Raw genomic sequence first — 27,710 nt, 5'->3', positions numbered from 1 at the left:
CGTAAGGAGTAGCCAGCGAAAGGTGTGATTGGAATCAGGACTTTTTTTGTTTTTTAGGGAGGATGCAGCGTCTTGTATTGGATGGAGAGTCATCGTCAGATGTAGAAGTGGCCCAGGGAAGTGTGTTGGGAACCTTGCTGTTCATCTGTTCATGTTGTATATTAATGACATTGCTAACAATAGTAACCTAATGCGTTCGCAAATGATGTAGTTACCAATTATGAAGTACTGTCCGAAAGAAAAACTGCCCAAGTATTCAGCCGGATCTTGATAAGATGTCAAAGTGGTGGCAACTTGTTCAGAAATGTGAAATTGTTCACTTCACAAAACGAAAAAAACGTAGTGTCCTGTAACTACAGTATCAGCGAGTCACAACAGGAATTGGCCAACGGATACAAATACCTGGGTGTGAGAATCTGCGTGTATGTGGGAGAGAACGATCAGATGCACACAGTCATAGGTAAAGCAGGCTGTAGATTTCAATTCATTGGAGAATATTATAGAAATGCAATCAGTCTGGAAATGAAATCTCCTATAAATAGTGTGACCCATCCTAGATTATTGCCCAGTTGCGTGGAACTTTGCCAGATACGACTACCATGGGTTACTGAATGTAGCCTATACAGGGAAGGAATCATAAATTGTCATAAGTTCGTGTGGTCCTTGTGAGAGTGCCCCGTAGATGCCGAATGATCTGTGCTTGCAGATGCTTGAAGATGGACACAAATTATACCGAGGGAGCGTACTTATCAAAATTTCAAGAACCAGCTTTAAACGATGAATAGGAACATGCAACAACTTCCCCCTCATAACACTTTCGTGTAGATCGTGAGGATAATATTACATTAATTACAGCGCGCACACAGGCATTTAAAGAAAAAGACTGTCATTCGTCTCTCGCTCCGTATCGGAATAGAAAGGAAGAAGCCCCAGCAACTGGTACTGTGGGAAGTATCCTCTCCCATGCTCCTCACAGTATTCTACATTGTATGTATGTGTCCGAGAAAATGTGGCCCTACTTAGTACACTGACGACATAACTCACCACTTGTTCTAGATCTGCAGCACATGGGAATCTAAAATCAAGAGAAGCTTCTTAGTAACCAGCAAAAAATTCAAGTGGCCGTTGAGAAGTTTAGGAGTTCCCAAATGAAACGTGAACAAAACCCAAAGATATTTTGCAGCCCGGCAAGAAGTGGATGATCCCCAGAGCTCTTTACAGATAAAGGATTGAGTTGGAAGGTGAACGGTGCACCTGAAGAACTGGCTTTTACCAGTCATCACTGGCTTCTGAAAACAAGGTGAACTGAAAGTCACAGTTCACCAGCACTGCTGTAACTCGTGCCCCTCAAGAGCCAGGATGAATAGTCACCGGCGATAAGGAATTGTCGGCTGTATAATTATACCCCTGATACTCTTGTACATGTAGTTCGTCGATGAGAGCGGAATTCACTGTGACTGAGACACCAAACCAATCGTACTGGTTAAACTATTGATTCTGCAGAAAAGTAGGGGAAAAAGCTCAGTTGTTGTCATAAATGCTACTAAACTTCTTACTGTGTTTTTTCTATAATACTTCAGCTAGAAAATGCCAGATACAGCGTCACCTAGTGAAGAGCAGTGAATCAAATGTGTCTACACTGCTGATAAATTCTGTGTTTTAATCGTCAGTTACATACAATCTTCTAGATTCCAGAACGTTCCCCAGTTTGTTGAATCAAATGGTGGGAATTAAAAGTAATCCACACGTTTTTAAGGGTAGACGAACTCCAGCTTCCACATGTAAATACGCTCTAAGGACACCCCCCCCCCCCAAAAAAAAAAAGAAAAAGAAAAAAACCACCATAAAGGAATAATCGGTAAGGGACGGATATCTGTAGATATGAACATGTGCAGACAAACAGATGATTACAATTTCAGAAACATTGGATGGTTTGTTCAACAGAAAGAGCTTCACAAATTGACCATATCAATAACGCGTTGGCCGACCTTTGGGCCTTATGCAAGCAGTTATTGATTGACGGAGTCGTTGGATGTCTTTCTGAAGGATATCATGCGCAATCCTGTCCAATTGTCACATTAGGTCATCAAAATCCCGAGCTGGTTGAAGTGCCGTGCCCACAGTGCTCCTAACTCTCTCATCTGTGGAGAGATCAGGTGACGTTGCTGGCCAAAACAGGGTTTGTGAAGCATAAAGACCAACAGTAGAAACTCTCGGGCATTATCTTGCTGAAATATAAGCCCAGGATGGATTGATATGAAGGGCAATAAAATGGGGGATAGAATATCATCGACGTCCCGCTGTGCTGTAAGAGTGCCGTAGATGACAAGAGTAGGGGTCCTGCTTTAAAAAGAAAAGGCAGCCCAGACCATGACTCCTCGTTGTCGGCCTTTATGGCGAGCGACAGTCAGGTTGATACAGCACTACTGTCTGGAGCTTCCCTAGGCACGTCTTCGCTAGTCATCGAGGCTCAGTTATAAGCGAGACTCGTCATTGAAGGCAATTCTACTACATTCATTGAGATTCCAAGTCGAACGTGACGAACAGCCAGCAAATGGGCGTGTTGGTGTACAGAGGCGAGTGGTATTCAGCGCAAGGGGCGCCCTGGGCTCGGCCCCCTTTCTGCGAGCCGCCTATTAATAGTCCTTCCGATCACTGAAACACCAGTTGCACGGCGGATCTATCGATGATGCTGGTGGTGATGATGATGAATAATCCGGGGCTTTGAGTGCGTCTCTAACGGTTGCTCGATCCTCATGTTCTGTTGTGCCTCTGGGTCGACCGCTTCCTGCCTGACACGTTGTTCGGCAGTGGTTCACCCATTCCAGCTTACATCGACGAACAGTGGCTTCGCTCCTACAAATGGCGAACGAGTGTGCCGATTACTCCAACCGGCTTCTTTGAGCCCAGCCACACGCCCTCTCTCAAATGCTGACATCTTCGTACATTGTTCACGAGCCTGTCTGCGTGGTATAGTTACCCTCCAACTGAATACACGTAAATAATTCGCAAAGACATTATGCCCTAGTATCGACATGTCCCTTGTTTACCATCCTTGCCAACTGCTTCGTGAAACTGCGCCGCAGCATCCCACTTTCGTCCATCGGCCGCCAGAGTTTACAATTTTGCATTGTTCATCGATAACTGTATATTGGCTTGTGCCCAATTTGCGTAACTCCTTCGTGGCGCGTCGGTTTTTTTTTCTTAGAACATATCTAGAAGTATAGATGTATTAAGAACAACAGGGTTAGGACATTACATGGATTAGAGTGCTCTTGCTATATTTGCATTTATTGAAAATGGCTTACTGGCTAATGATTTCCTTACATTGACAATGTTTGATATTTAATATTTGTTGCGCTTAATCTGCCGTGAAAGAAAACTAAACATTACCAAAGTTTTTGGTATTTTTCATTAATGGCAAATCTTTTATCTTATATATTCATACAATAGTATAACGTATTTGTGTTTGCGGAATTATGTATAGGATTTTTCGCATTCTTGGATGCATTTACATATTCTGCACTATTAGAACGGAGTTCATGAGGTATGTTTGTCACAGCACGAGCGTTATATGGGACACCAGACGTAGCAAATTGTTTCATCAGTCACTGGGCGGTAGTGTTCATAGTTATTATATTGCATCTCCTACATATTTCGGAAGTAACTCTTTTGTAGCTTGTCTGTGTACAGCTACATACAGTTCCTATTTTTATAAACACATATCGAAGTTACTATTTTTATAGACAAATATCAAAATTGCAATTTTTAAGGATACACATCTATAAGAGAGAAAGTAGCTTTAGTTGATAACAAACCCTCATGACGTACGAAGTGCCCCATGGAAGTAAGTAAATTTCAGATTGATGTTCCGTGTAATTTTATAAATCGACGATATATGTCCGGGAAAGCTCTGAGGATAAACAGTATAACTGATGTAATTTCTTTCCGCTTAAGTACTCAGTGTAAAACGGTATGGCACTTTCGAAGAATAAATACATTTATATTCACATTTAGTTTCGTCAACACTGAAAGAAGACCAGTTCGAAGTTTATACGTTCTTTGTTTACATTTTGGCTGTGTCATTAACGGCAGAACATTTGTCATGTAAGTGAAGCTTTCATGGAATAGCCGTGTTTTTGCTCGCAGCAACTCTTTTAATTAAGGTTGGCAATGACTTCCAGTACTGTTCTGAAGGAGTAACGAAACTGGCATCACGAGGTTGATGAATTTCGGAGTTTCATTATCGTTCTGGAGAAGTAACGAAACTGGCATCACGAAATTGATGAGTTTCACTTATGAATGTCTGTGTTGTACTTGCAAAATGCCTTGAAGAAAAAAAGACGACTTAAGTAAGCAGTTGTATATTCACGGCATCAGAGGCTATTGTATTGTGACCATCAGATCTTGAGCGGCACTCCAGGTGTCACCCGCGGCGTTTAGGTTGAGCATCGCTTCAGGGTGTGCTGGTGGCGTTAGTCCTGGGGATGATGTCGCGGTGAGCGACCCAGTGGGGCCAGGTCTGGATCTCCTGGTACAGGCGGTCGCCGGGGCACTCCGTGTCCCTCACTTGACGGTGACCGACCAGCTTGTACGTCTCGCTTATGGAGCCTCTGGCGACTCCACAGCGGATCAAGGACCAGGCCAGCTCCAGCATGTCGTGCGTGGGCAGCTCAGCTGCAACGGTCAAGAAAATAGCTAATCAGTTGAAATCGAAACACCGTATGCATTAATTTTATGCTACACTGCCTTTGTCTCCTCCCTGCAGTATCTTTTCCTTCCCCCCCCCCCCCCCCCCGGTCCGTTCACTACTAACCACTACTATCCAATCCAAACACTTTCTGTCTCCTATCCAACCATCTCCACCAAAGATAGATACTGATTTAACAAGACCCGCCACCCTTGCACAGTCTGCCCCGCAGTATTTCGTCCAGTGCTTATCGAGTGGAGCAGTATTAAGTGAAGGATTCAACCGAGCTCCACCCAGCACACACGGCCGCACTTACAAGAGCGGTGCGGAGGGAGAAGTGGCACGTACAGGGAGGCCGACAAAATTACAGAGACTATTCAGAGGTAACTTCATAGTATTCTGATATAAGGGATACGCGGTCTCCGTTGACGCGTTTCAGAGTAGCTGTATTTCATTCGGTGTCTTATCCCCGCTAGTCTTTGCATATGAAACGAGCAAATGTCGCTGATATGAGCTGCATGTCTTGCAGGGAAACAAACTTACTCCGTTCACCCACTCAACTTGCTGTTGACAACAGTAATGCCACTTTACTCATTGTCCACACGCACTTAGTGTGCTCCGTCCTGTCTCGGGTTTCCGTTTTTCCGACAGCATCCATTGATCGTTAACAGTGATACGCAGCAGTATGGACAGATTAACTGGCGGAGAGTTGGCCGATATCCACCCCCTGCGTGGGTCCACTTACGGCAGCGGAAGGGCGTCACTGCAACGCTGTGCTGAGCTGTTCCCGGTACCTCTGTGCTATTGGCTCCGTTACGTTAGTGTGTGGCGTACGTCTTAGAGATTGCGTATTATATAGACTATTTTATTTTTGTGGAGGTGTTTCCATAGAAACAAAGGTATTGGGGTAACAAACCGAAGGAGTCACATTTCCACAATTTAGTCTGTAACGAGCCACTGGAGACCGCGTGTCCGTTATATGAGAATACTCAGAAAATATCCCTCAACTACTGCCGAAAATTTTGACGGAATTCGGGTCACGAGCGCAGGAGAGGCGCTGCAGGCGATGTCGTGCTTTTAGCAAAGGCACTCGCGTCGGTCGTCCGCTGCCACAGCCCATTAAGGCCAGATTTCGCCGCACTGTCCTAACGGATACGCTCGTCGTAGTCACACGTCGATTTCTGCTGCTACTTCACGCAGTGTTGCTTGTCTGTTAGCGCTGACAGCTCTACGCAATCGCCGCTGCTCTCGGTCGTTAAGTGAAGGCCGTCAGCCACTGCGTTGTGCGTAGTGAGAGGTAATGCCTGAAATTTTGTATTCTCGGGACACTCTTGACACTGCGGATCTCGGAATATTGAATTGGCTAACGATCTCGGAGTATTGAATTGGCTAGTGATATCCGAAACGGAATGTCCCCTGCACCTACCTCCAACTACGATTCCGCTTTCAAGTCTGTTAACTCCCGCCGTGCGGCCATAATCACGTCGGAAACCTGTCCACGTGGATCGCACGGCTACAAGTGACAGCTCTGCCAATGCACTGCCCTCATATACCTAGTGTACGCGGCACTGCCGTCATTTGTACATGTGCATATCGCTACGATATGACTTTTGTACCTAGGTAGATATCAGCGAAATAAAACGCAGTAACAAAACAGTGCCATAAAAGTGTCTACTGTTGAAGGCTTCTGTTGGCAGCAACCAGACAGATAACACTACCGGTCTGCAGTCTTCAGATTCAGCAGTGGGGAGTACCGACACCAAGCTACCACAGTGCGGACACTAACGAACCGGTCGGCCCAACTGTAGACAGTAGAAAACTTAGACCACTCGCCTGACGCGCGGGAGGGGGGGGGGGGGGGGAGAATGTAGATCGCCTTCCGCCCGGAGAGCTGGCAGCCGAAAACCGTCATTTGTCCTTCGGCGGAAGCACAAGTCTTAGGAGTCACTGATGACCCTTTCCGGTGTAGTGGCAGACGTACTGAAGACCCCCGGTGGACTACAATTAATATCTTCATTGATTTCAAAACAACGAGCAACGCACAACTCAAGTCAAAGCATTCTGTAATGGCTGCCGCGCAATTGTTTGCTCAAGATAGCAGCGTCGCAAACGAGGCAGACCACGCCAGATCCTTATTGTTACCTTACGCAATCATAATTTAAAAAAAAAAAAAAAAACGCCTCGCCAACCTAAAATTGATACGTTAAACTTCCCTCACAATGGCTGTAATGAGGAGTGGGAGAAGCACGATAATGCTCAGTAGCTGCCGCACGGTCGCTGAACACCCATGTTAGACAACTAGAGGATGAAGCATCTTGTAATGAAACAGACTACAGATGAATAAAAGTATGTAGTGAACGATGTATTATTCTGAGTATATCATTAATTTCGAAGGACATTAAACGCCACGTTCATAAATTCTAAATTCCATAACATTTTCATAACATAGTATCGTCTGCAAACTGAGAACTGTGAAAGAGATACCGACTTTCTTACTTTTAACCAGTACATCTGTATCTGTGGTAACGTTCACGTATCCGTTAGTGTAAATGATTGTACCTTCTCGAACCTTCGCTTGCTGTTGGTATGTAGGATCGGTAGTAGCGAACAGTGAACAGGACATAGTTCTATGCAATAATCAGAAATCGTACGACATATTACGCCGGAATGCCTTTAGAGAGAACATTTCTTGAAAGTGTGTTTTTAGTGTGAGAAAACAAGGCATTCATAAAGAGCAATAAAATGTAGTCGAAGAGCTGAGCTGGCCTATCAACTGGACGGACACACCCAGTGAGTCATTGCTGGAAAAAAGAGTGCTCCAGTCCCGCAGAGCTGCAACCATACAAGGAATAGCCTCCGCCTCTATTACATGACATATATCAAACGGTGGTTCATTTCCTGGTACACACTAAGCACCTAGTGTCTCGTCATCATCGAATTCACAGCTTCAACAATGCGATATCGCAGACTTTCAAGAGTGTCAAGCATAGGGGGGATAAAAACGCGGTCTTTTACGTAACCACGCAGATAAAAGTCAGAAGGACTGAGGTCTGGAGACCTGCGAGGCCAGCTGCCATGAACTCCCTCTTCTGCTCCTCCTCTCCCAAACGTCCTGGAATGGGGCCATTCATGTAACGTCGGACGTGCGTGGAGAAATTCTCTTCCTGCCCCTTGCCCCCCTCCCCCCCCCCCCACCCCTCCTATGCCTGTCAATCTTGAAAGTCTGCGCTGTGAATTCGATGACAAGAGACCAGGTGCTTCGTGTGTGCCATGAAATGAACTGCTGTATTCATATATGTCGTGTAACACATGGTGCCCACACAGAACGTATAACAATTTGAACTTCTCCCTTTCCACAAGCGTAGGATTGTTTCTATCTTTCGAAGTTTGGAAGCAATAAATGTTTGAAATCTGTTCCTTCTTTTTGAATAGCCCTGTATGTCGGCTGTAAACTGTCAACACATCTTCGGAGGGAGCTGTAAAGACTACGTTTATTTATTTCGACCCTGTTTTTTTCTCCAAGTCATTCGACTTTTCTTCTAACAGAAGTGCTGGTTAGTACTTCCCTAATACTGGTCACTTCCTATAATGTTAACCACCTTATATTTATACACACACCAAAGTGTGAAACAAAATGTATGTCTGTCTGTCTGTGGACAATAATACGTGAACACAGCACCCTGGGGGACGTGGTAAAATTAAACGCGCATGAACACATGACAAAGTGAAAACAAATACAGGGCATTTGTCTTACATATATTCCTTATTATTACACATAAATCCTGTTTATAGATAGTTGTTGTTGTTGTTGTTGTTGTGGTGGTGGTGGTGGTGGTGGTGGTGGTGGTGGTCTTCAGTCCACAGACTGATTTGATGCAGCTCTCCATGCTACTCTATCATGTGCAAGCTTCTTCATCTCCCAGTAACTACTGCAACCTACATCCTTCAGAATCTGCTTGGTGTATTCATCTCTTGGTCTCCCTCTACTATTTTTACCCTCTACGCTGCCCTCCAGTACTAAATTGGTGATCCCTTCATGCCTCAGAACATGTCCTACCAACCAATCCCTTCAAGTGAAGTTGTGCCACAAATTTCTCTTCTCCCCAATTCTATTCAGTACCTCCTCATTAGTTATATGATCTACCCATCCGATCTTCATACATGTCTACACTCCATACAAATCCTCTCAGAAACGACTTCCTGACACTTAAAGCTATACTCGATGTTAACAAATTTCTCTTCTTCAGAAACGCTTTCCTTGCCATTGCTAGTCCATATTTTATATCCTCTCTACTTCGACCATTCAGTTATTTTGTTCCCCAAATAGCAAAACTCATTTACTACTTTAAGCGTCTCATTTCCTAATCTAATTCCCTCAGCATTCGACTACATTCCATTATCCTCGTTTTGCTTTTGTTGATGTTCATCTCATATCCTCATTTCAAGACACTGCCCATTCGGTTCAACTGCTCTTACAGGTCCTTTGCTGTCTCTGACAGAATTACAATGTCATCGGCAAACCTTAAAGTTTTTATTTCTTCTCCATGGATTTTCATTCCTACTCCGAAGTTTTCTTTTGTTTCCCTTACTGATTGCTCAATATACAGATTGAATAACATGGGGTATAGGCTACAACCCTGTCTCACTCCTTTCCCAACCACTGCTTCCCTTTCATGCCCCTCGACTCTTATAACTGCCATCTGGTTTCTGTACAAATTGTAAATAGCCTTTCGCTCCCTGTATTTTACCCCTGCCACCTGTAGAATTTGAAAGAGAGTATTCCAGTCAACATTGTCAAAAGCTTTCTCTAAGTCTACAAATGCTAGAAACGTAGGTTTGCCTTTCCTTAATCTTTCTTCTAAGATAAGTCGTAGGGTCAGTATTGTCTCACGTGTTCCAACATTTCTACGGAATCCTAACTGATCTTCCCCGAGGTCGGCTACCACCAGTTTTTCCATTCGTCTGTAAAGAATTCGTGTTAGTATTTTGCAGCTGTGGCTTATTAAACTGATAGTTCAGTAATTTTCACATCTGTCAACACCTGCTTTCTTTGGGATTGGATTTATTATATTCTTCTTGAAGTCTGAGGGTATTTCGCCTGTCCCATACATCTTGCTCACCAGATGGTAGAGTTTTGTTAGGCTTGGCTCTCCCAAGGCAGTTAGTAGTTCTAATGGAATGTTGTCTACTCCAGGGGCCTTGTTTCGACTTAGGTCTTTCAGTACTCTGTCAAACTCTTCACGCAGTATCGTATCTCCCATTTCATCTTCATCTACATCCTCTTCCATTTCCATACTGCCCTTGTATTGGGCCTCTATATAGTCCTCCCACCTTTTTGCTTTCCCTTCTTTGCTTAGAACTGGGATTCCATCTGAGCTCTTGATATTCATACAAGTGGTTCTGTTTTCTCCAAAGGTCTCTTTAATTTTCCTGTAGGCAGTATCTCCCTTACATTTGTCCTCTAGCCATCCCTACTTAGCCATGTTGAACTTCCTGTCAATCTCATTTTTGAGACGTTTGTATTCCTTTTTGTGTGTTTCATTTACTGCGTTTTTAATTTTCTCCTTTCATCAATTAAATTTAATATTTCTTCTGTTACCCAAGGATTTCTACTAGCCCTCGTCTTTTTACCTACTTGATCCTCTGCTTCGTTCACTGTTTCATCTCTCAAAGCTACCCATTCTTCTTCTACTGTATGTCTTCCCCCCGTTCTTGTCAATCGTTCTCTAATGCTCTCCCAAAACTCTCTACAACCTCTGTTTCTTTCAGTTTATCCAGTTCCCATCTCCTTAAATTCCCACCTTTTTGCAGTTTCTTCAGTTTTAGTCTACAGTTCATAACCAATAGATTGAGGTCAGTTCACATCTGGCCGGCCGAAGTGGCCGTGCGGTTAAAGGCGCTGCAGTCTGGAACCGCAAGACCGCTACGGTCGCAGGTTCGAATCCTGCCTCGGGCATGGATGTTTGTGGTGTCCTTAGGTTAGTTAGGTTTAACTAGTTCTAAGTTCTAGGGGACTAATGACCTCAGCAGTTGCGTCCCATAGTGCTCAGAGCCATTTGAACCAGTTCACATCTGCCCCTGGAAATGTGTTACAATTTAAAACCTGGTTAATCTCTGTTTTACCGTTATATAATCTGTCTGAAACCTTCCAGTGTCTCCAGGCTTCTTCCATGTATACAACCTTCTTTTATGATTCTTGAACCAAGTTTTAGCTATGATTAAGTTATACTCTGTGCAAAATTCTACCAGGCTGCTTCCTCTTTCATTTCTTACTCCCAGTCCATGTTCACCTACTACGTTTCCTTCTCTTCCTTTTCCTACTATCGAATTCCAGTCACCCATGACTATTAAACTTTCGTCTCCCTTCACTATCTGAATAATTTCTTTTATCTCACCATACATTTTATCAATCTCTTCGTCATCTGTGGAGATGGTTAGCATATAAACTTGTACTACTGTGGGCTTCGTGTCTATCTTTGCTACAATAATGCGTTCACTATGCTATGTGTAGTAGCTCAAATGGTTCAAATGGCTCAGAGCACTATGGGACTTAACATCTGTGGTCATCAGTCCCCTAGAACTTAGAACTACTTAAACCTAACTAACCAAAGGACATCACACACATCCATGCCCGAGGCAGGATTCGAACCTGCGACCGTAGCAGTCGCGCGGTTCCGGACTGAGCGCCTAGAGCCGCTAGACCACCGCGGCCGGCGTAGTAGCTCACTCGCGCTCCTATTTTTCTATTCATTATTAAACCTACTCCTGCAGTACCCCTATTTGATTTTGTATTCTGAAGGTGGCAGGGGTAAAATACAGTGAGCGAAAGGCTGTTTACAATTTGTACAGAAACCAGATGGCAGTTACAAGAGTCGAGTGGTATGAAAGGGAAGCAGTGGTTGGGAAGGGAGTGAGACAGGGTTGTAGCCTATCGCCGATGTTGTTCAATCTGTATATTGAGCAAGCAATAAAGGAAACAAAAGAAAACTTGGGAGTAAGTATTAAAATCCATGGAGAAGAAATAAAAACTTCGAAGTTCGCCGATGACATTGTAATTCTGTCAGAGGCAGTAAAGGACTTGAAAGAGCAGTTGAACGGAAGGGACAGTGTCTTCAAAGGAGCGTATAAGATGAACATCAACAAAAGCAAAACCAGGATAATGGAATGTAGTCGAATTAAATCGGGTGATGCTGAGGGAATTAGATTAGGAAATCAGACACTTAAAGTAGTAAAGGAGTTTTGCTATTTAGGGAGTAAAATAACTGATGATGGTCGAAGTAGTTAGGATATAAAATGTAGACTGGCAATGGCAAGGAAAGCGTTTCTGAAGAAGAGAAATTTGTTAACATCGAGTATTGATTTAAGTGTCAGGAAGCCGTTTCTGAAAGTGTTGGTATGGAGTGTAGCCATGTATGGAAGTGGAACATGGACGATAAGTAGTATGGACAAGAAGAGAATAGAAGCTTTCGAAATGTGGTGCTTCAGAAAAATGCTGAAGATTAGATGGGTAGATCACATAACTAATGAGGAGGTAGTGAATGGAACTTGTCGAGAAAAGGAGTTTGTGGTACAACTTGACTAAAAGAAGGGATCGGTTGGTAGGACATGTTCTGAGGCATCAAGGGATCACCAATTTAGTATTGGAGGGCAGCGTGGAGGGTAAAAATCGTATAGGGAGACCAAGAGATGAATACACCAAGCAGATTCAGAAGGATGTAGGCTGCAGTACGTAGTGGGAAATGAAGCAACTTGCACAGGATAGAGTAGCATGGAGAGCTGCATCAATCCAGTCTCAGGACTGAAGACCACAACAACAACAACATTTATAACCCTGTAATCACCTGACCAGAAATTTTGTTCCTCCTGCCACCGAACTTCACTAATTCCCACTATATCTAACTTTAACCTATCCATTTCCCTTTTTAAATTTTCTAACCTATCTGCTCCATTAAGGAATCTGACATTCCACGCTCCGATCCGTAGAACGCCAGTTTTCTTTCACCTGATAACGACATCCTCTTGAGTAGTCCCCGCCCGGAGATCCGAATGGGGGAATATTTTACCCAAGAGGACTCCATCTTCATTTAACCATACAGTAAAGCTGCATGCCCTCGGGAAAAATTATGGCTGTAGTTTCCGCTTGCTTTGAGCCGTTCGCAGTACCAGCACAGCAAGGCCGTTTTGGTTAGTGTTGCAAGGCCAGATCAGTCAATCATCCAGACTGTTGTCCCTGCAACTACTGAAAAGGCTGCTGCCCCTCTTGAGGAACCACACGTTTGTCTGACCTTTCAACAGATACCCCTCCGTAGTGGTTGCACCTACGGTACGACTATCTGTATCGCTGAGGCACGCAAGCCTCCCCACCAACGGCAGGGTCCATGGTTCGTGGGGGGTATAGTTAATTGAAGCACAAGAATGTGACAATTATATTTGTCTGCAACATTTTACACATGTAAAGAAGGGGAAGAAAAAAAAACAAAAGATACGTTACATATTCGTTAATTCTTCTCAGTATACACAAATAAAATAAAAAGTGCACTACTCTGGCTGTTTTTAAGGTATAAAATTTCTCTGCATCAAAAATTTTGCAGTATTTGCTCCACTTTAAGTGATTGTCAGTACATATTGCCTGTCATTGAGACTTCTTTGTATCTTGGTCTACAGACCAGTGAGTTTTTATATCGTCTCCACCTTCCGCGAAATATTACCAATACTACAATTTCGTTTTGGGGTATCCATAGTGCGAATAGCATTACTGAATTTAATTGGTGCCAAAACTTTTGTTTGTTGTAAGTAACAATTTGAAAATCCGAATAGAAGAAGATAGTCAACTTTGACTAAAGTGGTAATGTTCCGAACCAAGAGATTCTGTGTTGACGACAGATTGAGAGTAACAAGAAAAGTTACCCAGTGCACAAAAGGCAATTCCAAAACTCGTGAGCCCAAACTGAGTACCCAGGCGCCAGAAAATGAAATGAACGGTGCCAGTACGTCACGCTAACGCGACCTATCACACGACCGAGTCGACGAACAGCGGCGCGAGAGCTGTCTGAAAGCTGCTCAAGAACTGCACCGGAGATTACTGGAAGCTAACAAAGAGGGAGCTAGTAAAATTGCGATAACACGCTCTTCGCTGTTTAAAGTGAAGTAAATGCCTCTCCCTATACGTGTGATTCTGCAAAGCGAGGCTACACTGGGACCACGGGAGGAGTCTGAAATCCAACCGGAGCAAGTCGGGCGCTCCGTCTGAAATGGTGCAATAGGTAGGAATGGCTCCGAACGAAACGGCTGCGTGATCAATACTTCAGCATTCTTTATTTCTAGCATTACCTGCAGCATCAAGATATTTGGGAGCTAGCACGTTGCAATTTACCCAGAGACAGAAGAACTGAGTACTCACTCCTGTAGTCGCCGATGAAGCTGATACCGACGCTCTTGAAGTTGTAGGTTGGAGAGTGTGCGCCGACCGTGTCCCATCCGCGGCCGACGTATACTCGATTGTCGCCACCCACGATGAAGCTGCAAGCCAGAGCAGAGTCATGGAAAGTCGCTGTAACAGAGTTGGTTACTGATTTACCGGCTTTCTGCCGGCGTCGGACTGCGAACTTGGTATCAAAGCACCTGTAGCGACCAGGTCCGTGACAGTAACAACCAAATTTTAATGTTAAATATTCGGTACATGCATTCCCCTACCTGTGGTAAAGTATCCGTTACTCATTACTGATAGTCATTACGTACGACACATTTAACTTATATTATCGCTGAGCATGCGCTGCTATTTGTTAACAAAGGAAGAACGGTGATGGATAAGGAGCTTCCGCCAGATCTTCACTTTCACAGGATCTATTCGTCTTTCTATATCACACGATCGATTTGACGACCGTTTGCGTCTACGACAACCTAGAACAGCAGTAGAGATTGCCCTACTTCTGTCCGAACAACGGTGGACCACGCAGTGTTAAGCTGTCGTGACGCAGCTCGTGTACTGCTTAAAGATCGCACATTGTGTCCAGCATTGTCAGCGATGGAAACACCAACTTCTTCGCTAGCTTGTGGAGCGGTTGTCGGCCTCTCTCGGGAGCAGTTCGCCAGTTAAATCGAACTTCCGAATTGTGTTTTTCAGCTTCTGTGTGGAAAGAGGACGTGCCCGTGTTCCTGTAGTTCGTCAGTACTCGCGAAGGGCAGCAGCTCTGTTGCCGCTGTGTTGATAAAACAGTTTTGCGAGCAAAGCCCTGCTCACCTTGTCAGGACCAGTGTTGACTGTCAGCAACTGTAATGCACAACACTGATGCCTGTGTTTCAACTCTTAAGTCACCGTTCCAGGACCGGCGCGTGAACACAACTCGTGACAGTAACGCTACTAACAACGTACATCCTGCAGCGCACACTCCGAACGCCATTCATATTAAGTTCGGTACCCATATCGTATATAGTTTTCCCTCTCAATTATCGAAAGATCAATTATAACTACCCTGCATACATGGCACGTCACAATTAAAGGGCCACTTTTTTGAAACCCCGTCACTTTCTCCCGTCGCGTCGCAGAAGTTCGAAATTTTGCTAGAAGGTGCCTACAACCTTCCTCTGCAATGGCGCTCTGCGACTTCACCCTCGGACTCAGCGACGCATCAAACAACAAGGCGTCGACACATGGAGGGAAAAAAGGGCCAGAGATCAGAAGGTGTAAGGTGAGTTAATGATGTCACATTCGCAGCAAATTTCACCACAATTCTGACAGAAGCCATCGTGGACGTGTCACACGATAGGAAGGCCGTCACCCCCCCCCCCCCCCACCCCCCGCCACCAGTTATCTACATCTCACTCTTTGTCTTCACGCCTGTGCGATGAAGATCAGAACCGCGAAGCCCAGCGGGCACTTTTTTGTGGTTGGCAAAGGAAAACACTTCAGACGCACCGCCGCTCCGAATCAACGTGAAGAGGCTTCAGCGGGTGACACAAGGGGCGTCAGTGAAATCACACCTTCCATTGAAGAGTCGGTTCCCTAACATTTAGCGGTCGAAAACGACAGTTGGCAATATAATGAGTAATAGGACCACGTTCTTGACAACCTGTGACACAACCGCATTGAAGGTGGTCGCACCCCTTTGGAGTGTAGGACGACCGCAATTCTTTTATGGTATACAGTGTGGGAACACTAGGAACCGTGCAAAACGATTCGACGAGCAGCTTTTTCAAACCTTCTGTTTCGCGCCATCCTGGGTCATGATCATGACGGAGTGCGACATGGACAAGCACGTGATTGAAAAGCACAAAGTGTCCCTCTAAGACGCCCTAGTTTGTCACCACTCTCACTGCCACCCGCACACCTTTGATAGGCATTTGAAAAATGTCCCTGTACAACAGACACGCGTTCAGTGATGACTGTTTGCCCGCAGGATAGACAACTTTATCGACACAACCTCAGCCGAGTGTCACTACATCGCTACTTTAGCACCTGCTAGCTGCATACGAAATCTGGGAAGTCGAAAGCGTTGCCTATCCCGCCGGAGCATAGTCTTCAGTCAATGAATTTCTCTGTGCAGTGGCATTTGTACAGTGCGCACGAAAGGATTGCAACCCCACGATGTCCTTAGAGTAGGGCTGAATCGTCCGGGAAAGGTGACGTGGAGGGGGGGGGGGGGGGAGTAGTCACCAATTTCGAACGTTGTCAAGAACGTCGTTCTGTTGCGCATCGCAATGCGAACTGTCGTTTTCGACCGCGAATGAATGAACGCCCCTCATGGAAGATGTGGTTTCACTGACGTCTTCTATGCCACCTCCTGGTTACATTTCTTGTCGAGTTTGAGCGGCGCCGTGTCTGAAATCTTTTCCTCGGCTCCCCATAAGAAAACCGCGTGTTTTCAACGTTGGGCGCCGCGGTTGTGACATACATGGGAGAGGCTTCAAAAGGAGGCTCGAAATGTATGTAAGAGACGCGATGGTGAAATCTGATGCCAATGTAGCACCACTAACCAACTTTGCAGCTCGCATGAACTTCTGAGCTCTGGCCATTTTTCCCCATATGTCGATACCTTGCTGTTTGAAGGGTCTTAGAGTCCGACGGTGAAGTCTCACGGCGCCACGCATTCGCACCACTACAAAGGAAGTTTGTAGCCACCTTCCAGGAAAATTTAGAGCTTCTACATCGCAATGGGAGAAAAAGATGCGGTTTCAAAAAAAGTGACCCTTTCATTGCGTTGGACAGTATACATGTTCAAATTAATCGATTAACAAGTCATAAACAAAGAAAGTAAAACGGCAGGATATAAAGTACTACACAGAACATAAATTGACATAATCAAATATTAATGCTATATACCGTATTCATATGTGTTGTGGCCAGTATTTTCCTACAGTTATGGCACTGCTTTTAGTCAGTGCCAGTTCCACCCCATTACGCGAATGGGTATGAAGGCGGGAGTTCATGAGACGGCTGGAATTGTGTTCCTCCCCACATTTGCACAGTGAGTCTCCATCCTGTTCGTGCCCCATTTCGTGAGGCTGTCATTGGATGATGGAACCCCCTTGGTGCAGTCTCTTTAAGGACTTCCACTGCACCACCACTCTTCACGACCTGGCGGCAATTCTTCAGTTTTGTCACATTCCGGATGATCAGAATACCTCTGCTCCAGATTTCACGCTGGCCTTTCTCTGGTAAGATTGAAGTGGACCAGAATACTGCAAGAAACTCCACTGTACTTCAATCGTTGATGGCGACTGTGGTTCATGAAGGGTAGCATGGACTGAGCTTTTACAAACGTTTTTCCACCCTATATTAGTAGTCACTTCACGTCTGACATCGGCCCGGGGCTGTGCGTATAGGTGGATACAACATCTGTGTAGGTGTCGGCTTCAAACAACCCGTAATTAGCTCGCAGATTTTTTTCAGTACAATATCAGTTTTTTTCTTTTTGCATGAGAAAATTTGTACCACACAGCAATAGCATATTCAGCAACATAGTAGCAGCGTGGTAAGGAAGTTGTCCTTACTGTCTGAGTGTGGCAACAAACCCATAGCGGACAGTTACGTGATGAAACCTTTGTCTTGATGTTGGTACAGTGTGTGTTCCAGTTGCGTTCCTTTCAAATTCACGCGTTGCTTCCGTCAGGCTTCTTTGTACTGCAAATATATGGCGCAGATTTTGGTTTTCGCTTAATTTGGCTAGAGATGATTTTCCTTGCAATAGTTTGAAATCATTTTCATAGAATTAGTGAAGCTTTGTTCCGCAGCTTTTAAATTTTTACTATGAGTAGCTGGGGTCAAGTCATCTGCATACAGGAACCTCTTTGTATGAGATGGGAGTGGTTTGCCATTGGTAATATGTTAAACTCAATTGGTGAAAGAACACTATCTTTTAGGAGACCGTTCTTTCGTATGCTCCATATACTCGGCTGGCCTTGGAATACGACAATGGGACAAGGAAGATGCCTCACCGCAGAATGTGAGTAACATTCGGACGTTCTCTCGGCAACGGTGTATACATGTCGGCTGATTCTTCAACTCCAGAAGTACCAGGATATCGTACCCGGTAACGGTTACATATCGACGAGCAGTAGTCAACGGTAGATTGAACGAGGATTATGTACGCCACCTATTTCATGGGTGAATTACATTTCCTAAAGATTCGTCTTAGACTCAACCTAGCACGTGCTTTTCATACAACCAGTTCTTAGTATTCGTTCTCTAAAGGGTTAGTCGTCGATATTTTCAGGTTGCTACTGTTGTAGTGGTACAATGAAAATAGTGTACGGTACTATAATGGGTCTCTCCGCCTGTTTGTCGCAACATGTTACATTTATTCATGTTGCGTGTAAACTGGCGGTCCCTGCGCAAGACTCAACCGAGCACGATGGCGCAGGAGTGAAGTCTGGTGTCAGATCGAGCCGTTCACACCGACTTTTCCGTGCTGTCCCTACATCGCTTTGGGTAAACGCTGGGATAGTTCCTTCTAAAAGTGCACGGCCGTTTTCCTTCACCAATCTGAGGATGTGCTCCATCTCAATGGCGTCGTCGTGCATGGGTCGTTAAACCCTAATGTTTCTTCTCTTTTTGCACCAAGCGTCGATACTTTGTAATTCCTGCAGAATATCGTTATAATTTTGCGGCATTGTGGCAGCATAAACGACAGCATGATTTGTAAAGAGCGTTACGGAGCTTCCGACGTTACCCGCCGAATCATTGATGCATATTGTCTGCAGTAACGGCCGTATAGGACACCAACCGCCAATACCTAAATTTCTTTTACATGTTGCAATTTCGCCCCGTTTGAAAGAACTTACTTAGTTACGTCTGCTACGAAGTCCTGAGCCCCGTCTCAAAGCTGGTACGACATCTCTTCAGCTTGTCACTAGGCGACACTGCGGAACTGCTTTCCTGAAATATGGGATCACCGGTGACTGAGCTGCTAATTAGGAAATCCTGCACTGCATATGTATGGACAGCGATAAACGTACCTCTGTTATCTTTGCTACTCGTTTGGACCTCTCCTAAGTTATGTATGTACCACAGGCCGTAACTAAACTGAGTGGCTTAAAGTTGGGGAAATGTTACCCCATTTGAAGACGTGCCGTGTGTGACGACCGATTGTTGCGACTAGGTGCTGTGTATGGCGAGAGTGTAGACATGGTATCTGAGCAGTCTGTTAGAGACAGGTCACTGGACCATGGAGACGTGGCGGCTTCTAGGATGGTCCTGTGAATCCCGATTTCAGTTGTATCGAGCTAATGGGTGTCTGAGATTGTGGATTGTGCTCTGTGAATCCTCTATGTCGACAAGACTGCCTCCCGGCTGCGGAGACCATCGTCAGATGTTCGTTATGTGGACAGGTTTGGAAACTGTCTGCATCACTTTCCTGCACTAGAGCTTGGACATTCCTTGTTCAGCAGGACGATACGACGTGTCGTCGCTCATTGGTTGCTCGCGGGTGGCTTGATGAACACTTCAGCGGATTCACCATTGTGGCTTTGGCGCCGAGATCGCCACTTCTTAATCGATCATTAATGGGATGCTGTCAATAAACCAACCACACAAGGACTATTGTGAGTAGCGCTGCATGATACGTGGATCAATATCTCCCCAGAATGATCGTTACACATCGTAAATGCCAAGCCTTGATGTCTAACTGCAGTTTTGAGACCTCGTGGGAAAGTGACTCATTGATAACATTACATCCTGTGCCTTCTCATGACCTTTGGCTACTCGTTAAGTTTTACCACTACATAAAATTCGTAAGTAAAAATGGCAGACAGGACATCTTTATATAGTGTACAGCAGAGGCTATAACCATGCACACACAAACACGGTTGTTTCAGTCTTGGCAGCACTTTATTATTTCTGATTCCCCGTTACGCATTTCGACTAATTGCCATCATAAACATGAGATATGCAATTCTTTGAATATATTACAAAAATGTTTTTCTTAACACAAGAAAATAACCATGGGAGGCACGTTATTTCAGTAGCTTACAAATTGAGAACTGCACACAATCAGTAGTGTACAAACACGGTGTTATAGATGAGTGATACATTCCAAATACTTTAAAAAGTCAGCACAGTGTATATCGTCAAATAGGACGAGGTGCACACCGGCGGCGACGCACTCAGAAGGTAAATTACCCAGCCGCCACCAGGTGGCGCCCAAAGCTCAGTAACAGCACACACTGACTCACAGATGACGGACAAGTACAAACGTGAATAAAAGGTAAATTAGATTTAAAATATACTTTCGTTTCTTGCAAATGTGTTACATAAACAATAAAAAGACAAATCCTTCTGGATTAACACATGTATGTGACTCCCGGTAGATTTTAACTAACCTAACGTAACATAAGGGCAGTAGAAAGTAAGGCAACTTACAGTAAAGTATTGCAGCACAAAATGAAATGCTTCAGACAAAAAACTAGAGAAATCGTGGAGCCCAGAAATAAACAACCAACGAAAAATTTATACTAAACAGCAGTGACAAAATCGCGTATGTGGAATGACTGCAAGGCTATTAGTGTGGAGCCAATGAAAAAATATGGAGCTGGAGGGTTAGTTTATTAAAGCACTCAAACGTCACAACAGATCACTCATGATGTCAGAAAACCAATTTTTATTATTCGTTGTGACTGCCTTTTTTATGTGAATACACGGTTGGAAATAATTCGCAACTCCAAGGAGAAGTTGCGCGACATAAACGGAAGTTTGTAAGTGTGTTTATACATCTGAATGATGATACCTTTTCATATTTAGCGCCAGTTGCATAAGCACCACTACGAAGATGCAAATCGGGTTTGCTCTCAATACACGCTGTAATGGTCGTGAGCGTTAGTTACCTTTGAGGCAAGACGTGAGTTGCTGTTAGTCAAGAGTGCCTTTAAGGCGACAAAGACGCCATTATCAATGCCTCACCGAGTTTGAATGAGGTGGTGTAATAGGGCTACGAGAACCTGGATGTTCCTTCTGCGATACTGCAGAAAGACTTGGCAGGAATGTAGCCACTGTACATGGTTGCCGGCATCGGTGGTCACGAAAATGTACGGTTGCAAGATGATCGAGTTCTGGACGGCCACGTGGCTCTACCGAGATGTAAGACCATTGTTTTTTTATGTACGGCTCTGCCGCATCGTACAGCATCTGCAGCAGCAATTTGAGCAGCAGCTGGCACCACAGTGACACAACGAACTGTTACAAATCTGTTACTTCAAGGGCAGCTCCGAGCCAGATGTCCTGTAGCATGCATTCCAGTGACCCCAAAACACATTCATTTGCGACTTCGGAGGCGGTCGTGTGAAGTGAAAGCTGATTGGAGGGCAGGGTGGAGGTCTATTGCGTTTTCTGAGGAAATCTGGTTCTGCCTCGATGGGAAATAAGGCCGTTTGTTGGTTAGGAGGCCAGTTGAGGTCATTTAACCAACCTCTCAGCGTGGCTCTGCACCTGGAGTTACGGTGTGTGGTGCGATTTCATATGACAGCAGGAGCATTCTCTTAATTATCCCATGCACCCTGACTGCAAATAGCCGGCCCCGGTGGCCGAGCGGTTCTAGGCGCTTCAGTCCGGAACCGCCCCGCTGCTACGGTCGCAGATTCGAATCCTGCCTCAGGCATGGATGTGTGTGATGTCCTTAGGTTTAAGTAGTTCTAAGTCCAGGGGACTGATGACCTCAGATGTTACGTCCCATAGTGCTTAGAGCCATTTTTTTACTGCAAATTTGTACGTCAATCTGGTGATTCAATCCGCTGCGCTGCCAATTGCGAACAACACGCCAATGGGTGTTTTCCAACATGATACCACTCGCCTACATACCGCTCTACAAACGAAGGTTTCCGCGGGCTGTGTCAATAATGATTAAAATTCTTCTGGGTGTTGTACTTTTGCGTCATTGTATAAAATACTTTAATTATAAACTTAAAACCAACGTTTCGACTGTATTACTACCGCTTATATTTTTCGTGTCACGACAGATCCGATGATGGCAGTTAGTGGAAATGTGTAATCAGAATCGGAAGTAATAAACTGCGGCAAAGACTGTAAACATTCGTAAGTAGCAAGCACAGGCAAAAAAACTGTTTACACTGAGTTAGTCCAGGAATGGTCTGCCCTGGAAGCCGTCGGGAACTTACTTGTAACCGATGTTGAGCCAGCCCTTGCCCATGTGGAAGTCTTGCATGGAACGCATCTTGGATTCGCAGTCGTCGCTGGTGTTGCAGGCCCCGGGAATGTACGTGTGGTGGATGACGACGAACGGCACCGGCGTGCGCACTTTCTCCACGGCCAGCGGCGGTCTGCCGCCCCATCCTTCACGGCTCACCAGCGGCGGACACACCGACGGGTCGCCGTCGACTGCAAATTTCAACTTGTCGAGAACACACATTCTGAGCGAGTCGAGTTGCTACGCTGCGTCCTCTGTGTGAAAATAACCGGGGAGGGAGATTCGAACCTCTGCATCCCGAGTTCCCAGAAAGCTCAGATGTTACAGCTCTTCGACGTGTTTAACTAAGGGCTAAAAGGCGTAGGGCTGACATTGTTGCCTGGTTGGATAATCGTCTTGGGCTCCGGAAAAAGTATCGGAAGTGTTCAGACACAGTATCTTTGCTACATGTGCACTGCTTAACGGAATTATTCAGTACTGGTGAGAATTACTCGAAAATAATTTTGTTTACAAACCCGTCTGGCAAATTAAAGCAGACTGGGACTCGACCCAGAATCTTGCCTTCTGTGGACAATGCTGTTGCCAAATGAGCTACCCTGGCACTTATTTTGTGCTTGTTATGTTTTTGTTTGTTAGTAAGACGACTTTAGGAAGCGGTGTAGCACCCACGACACACAACTATTCCTTCTATGACAACAATTGTAATTTCAGTTATTATAAATAATTTTTCGACTCATCAGCGTCCATCTATTAATTTTTTCTCAATCGCACTGAAAATCTTAATTAGAAGCGTATTTTCAAAGTCTTGAGCCCATCGACCAGTTTTGATGCCATCCTACAACTCTTCCCTGTTTTGTGATGATCTTCTCATCTCTGCTTCTCTGCTGTTACATCTAACACGGCCAGCAATTTCTTCACTCTGCTGCTCCTTCCAGCGGCAAGTTGGATGCTGTACCAAATGGCAACTGACTCGTTTGTTCTCCTGGCGACTATTAACCCTAAATAGTGTAGCAAAGGTCATTCGATGAAGGCCGTCGCCATATGCCCTTTGGTGTACTACTTGTATTTCGTATCTTACTGGGTCACTTAATTTTCAGTGTTCTTACTTCCATAATATAGATTTTCCATGATTCACGTTACTTCCATGCAATGCCGTACTTCAGATATTGTTGTCGGACACTACTTCTTCAGTTCTATTCGAATATTTGATGATACTTTCATTAAAGAAAACCATACATCCGTCAGTCTTATGATACATCTCCTCCTTGGATCGTGCTGTGTAGTCTTACTTTCTAGACAGAATAGTTTGACTACTTCCACTGCCAATTTTTATGTTAAACAAACCTCTCTTCACCTTCGAAATGCTCCACATCACCATCGTTTTAGGTTTTTTTTTAAATCGTAAGTCCATATTCTGAGAGAGATATATTTGGTGGTTTAAAACCACAGTGCCAGAGTCTTACTGATATCTGAATAGTCCTGTTACAGACACGAAATTGCAATCAATACTTTTTACGGAGCAACACACTATGCAACTTGTATTGAAACCAGACCACAGTTACAAAAGTCGGGAAACATGAGAGAGTAGTAGTAGTTGAGAAGCGAGCGAGAGAGGGCTGTTAGCCTCTTCCCAAAGTTATTCAGTGTGTGCAGGGGACAAGCAGTAAAGAGAACCAACGTAAAACTTTGGAAGGGATGCAAAGTTTAGGAAGTGAAAAAAGTCTTGAAGGGTTGCCTGTGGCATTGTAGTTCTGTCAGAGGCAGCAGAGGACTCAGAAGAGCAGCTGAACGTGAAGGATAGTGTCTTGAAAGAAGATTATAAAATGAACTCAACAAAAGTAAAACAAGGGTAATGGAATGTAGTCGAATCAAATCAGGCGATGGCGAGGGCACTAGATTAGGAAACGGGCACTAAAACTTAGAGATGAGTTTTGCTATTTGATGATGGCCGAAGTAGAGGGGATGCGAAAAGCAGAGTGACACTGGCAAGAAGATCATTTATGAAAGAGCTAAAATTTTTAAATTGTAATACATCGTAGATCTAACAGTTCGGAAGTCACTCCTGAAAGTATTTTTGTCGAGTGTAGCCTAGTAGAGAACGAAAACCTGGTCAAGAAAGAAATAGAAACATTTGGAATGTGGTGCTACAAAAGAATGCTGAAGATTAGATGGGCAGATAGGATAGCAAATAAAGGGGTACTGAATCGAATTGGAGGAAAACCGAAATTTATGGCACGACTTTACTAAAAGAACGGGTCGATTGATAAAACACATCCTGAAGCATCAAGTAGTCATCAGTTTGATAATGAAGGGATGTGTGTTTGTGTTTGTGTGTGTGTGTGTGTGTGTGTGTGTGTGTGTGTGTGTGTGTGTGTGTGAGAGAGAGAGTGAGAGAGAGAGAGAGAGAGAGAGAGAGAGAGAGAGAGAGAGGGGGGGGGGGGGGAGTTAAAAGTTGTAGAGGGAGACCAGGGCGTGATACGGTAAGCATGCTTAAATGCATGTAGGTTACAATAGTTATTCGGAGATGAAGACGCTTGCACAGGATAGACTATCGTAGGGAGCTACAAACCAGTATTGGGACTAAAGATCTAACACACGAAACACATATGACATCGACGTATATACACTCGCACCGAAATCTGCAGTCCTACAAATTCTGAAAGTTATGGAAAGCTTACTATACCCAGTCGTCACAAACTTTCATTATCGCTTTCAGTGTAGTAGTCTTCGAAGCCAGTGCTTGCTTGGTTAGATACTCGAAATACAATTTAAATTTATATCATTTTATTGCACGTGAAGTGCTGGGCTTGGGTTTGATGCACACACACTGTAATTAATTTATTGCGTTACTAAATGTGAAAATTTAAAACTGTGTGTTGGACCGTAATATGAACTAGAACCGGGACGGCTGGCTTTCGCGGACACTGCTTTAGTTATTCTGTTACCAAGGCACTTCTCATGAACGGACTGAAACCTGGAAAGTACCCAAGAGCAACCAGAGAGATCTGAAGTAGTCCGTGAGGGAAGCCGTAGTGGTGCAGTTCGATGGCGCAGTCCCGTGAAAAGAAGGCATCCTTCTTAAAAACATTTTTTTATGTTCAGTTTCATCCTCGATGTAATTCTGACAAAATAAACATCTTGTTTTGTTTCATGGTGGTCGGAAAAGCGCTTGTTTTCAGCTTTCATTTGATTCAAACAGTTTTTCTTAAACATAGAGCATACTTCCGAGACACGTGTTGAAACTTCTGTACTTTTTTCTTTTTCTACTTTGTTGCGTACCTAACATCAGGCATCCGTGTTCCACTGCCGCTCCAACAAAGAGCCTTAACTTGTCACACACAACGCAGCATGTAATCCCCAAAAGAGAAAAACAATGCAATGTTTCAACTGTTAACATATTTCGTGTGGCATCTGTATCGAAGAAAAGACCTAACGAATGATAAGCAAAGATCTTTCGTCGATCGGTCTAAATTTAAATACGCAATTTCCAATAGCATACTACAGTAACGATTCTGAATCCAGCACAGGTTCTTCTACACTGGTTTGTGTCGTCCGAGCCGTTAATGAAAATGATGCCCATATAAATACATGTTACACAAAGTAGTTCTAGGCAGTGTTAGTTATCCTAATCTAGGAAGAATTAGTTACAGATTTATCAGATACAACGATTTAACATCTACCTTAAATTGGTATAATTTTATCCATTTAGTCAATCATTAGTAACTGTATTGATCATGCATGATGATGGACGTAAGCAGCACCACTGTCTACTGTATGAAAGGCATGTTTAAATAAACAAAACCATAATAGATGAATGCCTCATCATTTCATCATCATAGTAAACAGGTATCAGATGTTAATTAGTCGTGGCTATTACGAATAAAATTTCTTATATCAAAAAAGCGTACCTGTTTCATTTATCTTCGGAACGCCTTCATCGTTCAACATGTGCTCTCCTAGTGTACCGTTCCGTAACGTTGTGTTGCGCCTGAAACATTGAACAAGAGAAGCTGAAATCTTGACATAATTGTTGTGTATTTTCTGTCGGAAAAGCAACAACTGCAATCTTTTGAGATTTGGTTGCCGATGGAATGCCATATAAGGCAACATGTCTATTTACTGTTGGTATAACGGCAGTGTAAAAACCCAAGAAAAACTGTAGTCGTTAATTTCCCCTATGACGTGCAGCTTAATTTTGTGGCTTAATTATGGAATTCTCCTAGGTAGACTATTCGAATTTCTGGACGTGAATGTTTGAGGAGGAGGAAGTTTTCATAAAGATTTACACACACACACACACACACACACACACACACACACACACACACACACACACACACACACCAGCGTTCTACAGGTCGGAACGTGCAATGTCAGAAGCCTTAAGCATTTCGATTAGAGAAATTGAAAAGTAAAATGAATAGTTTGAAGTCGGATAAAATGAATTATTGAAGTGCGGTGCCAGGAAAACACGATTTCTGATTAGGTGAGTACAATGTGCTGGACACGAAATCAAATGTGGTATGCAGGAATAGCTCTAATAATGAACAAGATAAAAAAAAAAACGCGTCAAATCTATGAAAAACATGGAGAACAGGTTATCGTATTCAAGTCAGCTTCTACAACATTAGTCAAATGTTTATATACCTACTAGCTCATAATATGATGAAAAAACTTAAATAATGTATAATGAGGGAACATAAATTATTCAGGTGGATAAGCGAGATGAAAATTTGTGATGGGGAACTAAAAGTCGTTAGTACGGAAAGGAAGAGAAGGAAAAATAGTAGGAGAAAGATAACTGGAGGACATCAATGAAAGGGCAAGGAGCCAGATAGAATTTTACTCGGAGCACAATTTAATCATTGCCAACACTTGGTTTGAGAATCACGAAAGGAGGATGTATACACGTTAGAGATTCAGAGATAATTACGTGATGGGAGATAATTATGTGATAGCAAGACAGAGATTTCGACACGATATTTTAAAGTGAAAAGCATACTCATGCGAAGATCTGTACTTTGACCTAGAGTTATTTTTATGAAATATGGACTGAAGAATATAAAACCGAGCGAGGTGCCGCGGTGGTTAGTATATTGGACTCACATTCCGGAAGATGATGGTTCAAACCCGCGTCTGGCGATCCTGATTTGGGTTTTCCGTGGTTTCGCAAAATCGCTTCAGGGAAATACCGGGATGGTTCCTTTGAAAGGGCACGGCCGACCTCCTTCCCCATCCTTCCGTAATCCTGTGGGACCAATGACCTCGCTGTTTGGTCTTCTCCCCCTAACCAAACAACCAACCAGCAGAATCTAAATGAAATGGAACCTGTGTAAGTTAAACAACCGGAGATTGTTGAGAGTTTCAAAGGGAACACTAGACAACGT

The 27,710-nt window shown here is 44.0% G+C and overlaps 2 protein-coding genes across 8 annotated transcripts in view; one reads left to right on the top strand and one right to left on the bottom strand.

The window, feature by feature from the left end:
• The window catches only part of LOC126419883 (trichoplein keratin filament-binding protein), a 791,911-nt gene that overhangs the window by 303,140 nt on the left and 461,061 nt on the right, over positions 1-27,710 (top strand). The window lies entirely within an intron of this gene.
• Positions 3,271-27,710, bottom strand: part of LOC126419886 (peptidoglycan-recognition protein LC-like) — a 62,806-nt gene continuing 38,366 nt past the window's right edge. The window contains exons 3-6 of the mRNA XM_050087148.1: positions 26,232-26,311; positions 22,295-22,514; positions 14,091-14,209; positions 3,271-4,677 (exon numbers count right to left, since the gene is read on the bottom strand). Coding sequence (XP_049943105.1) covers positions 4,457-4,677; positions 14,091-14,209; positions 22,295-22,514; positions 26,232-26,311 — 640 coding nt within the window. The 3' untranslated portion in view covers positions 3,271-4,456. The remainder of the gene's footprint in view (positions 4,678-14,090; positions 14,210-22,294; positions 22,515-26,231; positions 26,312-27,710) is intronic.

This window comes from Schistocerca serialis, chromosome 9 (genome assembly GCF_023864345.2).
Source record: "Schistocerca serialis cubense isolate TAMUIC-IGC-003099 chromosome 9, iqSchSeri2.2, whole genome shotgun sequence".
Taxonomy (NCBI): Eukaryota; Metazoa; Arthropoda; class Insecta; order Orthoptera; family Acrididae; genus Schistocerca; species Schistocerca serialis.
Note: the sequence above shows the minus strand (reverse complement) of the source record. Positions and strands in the feature narration are given on the sequence as shown.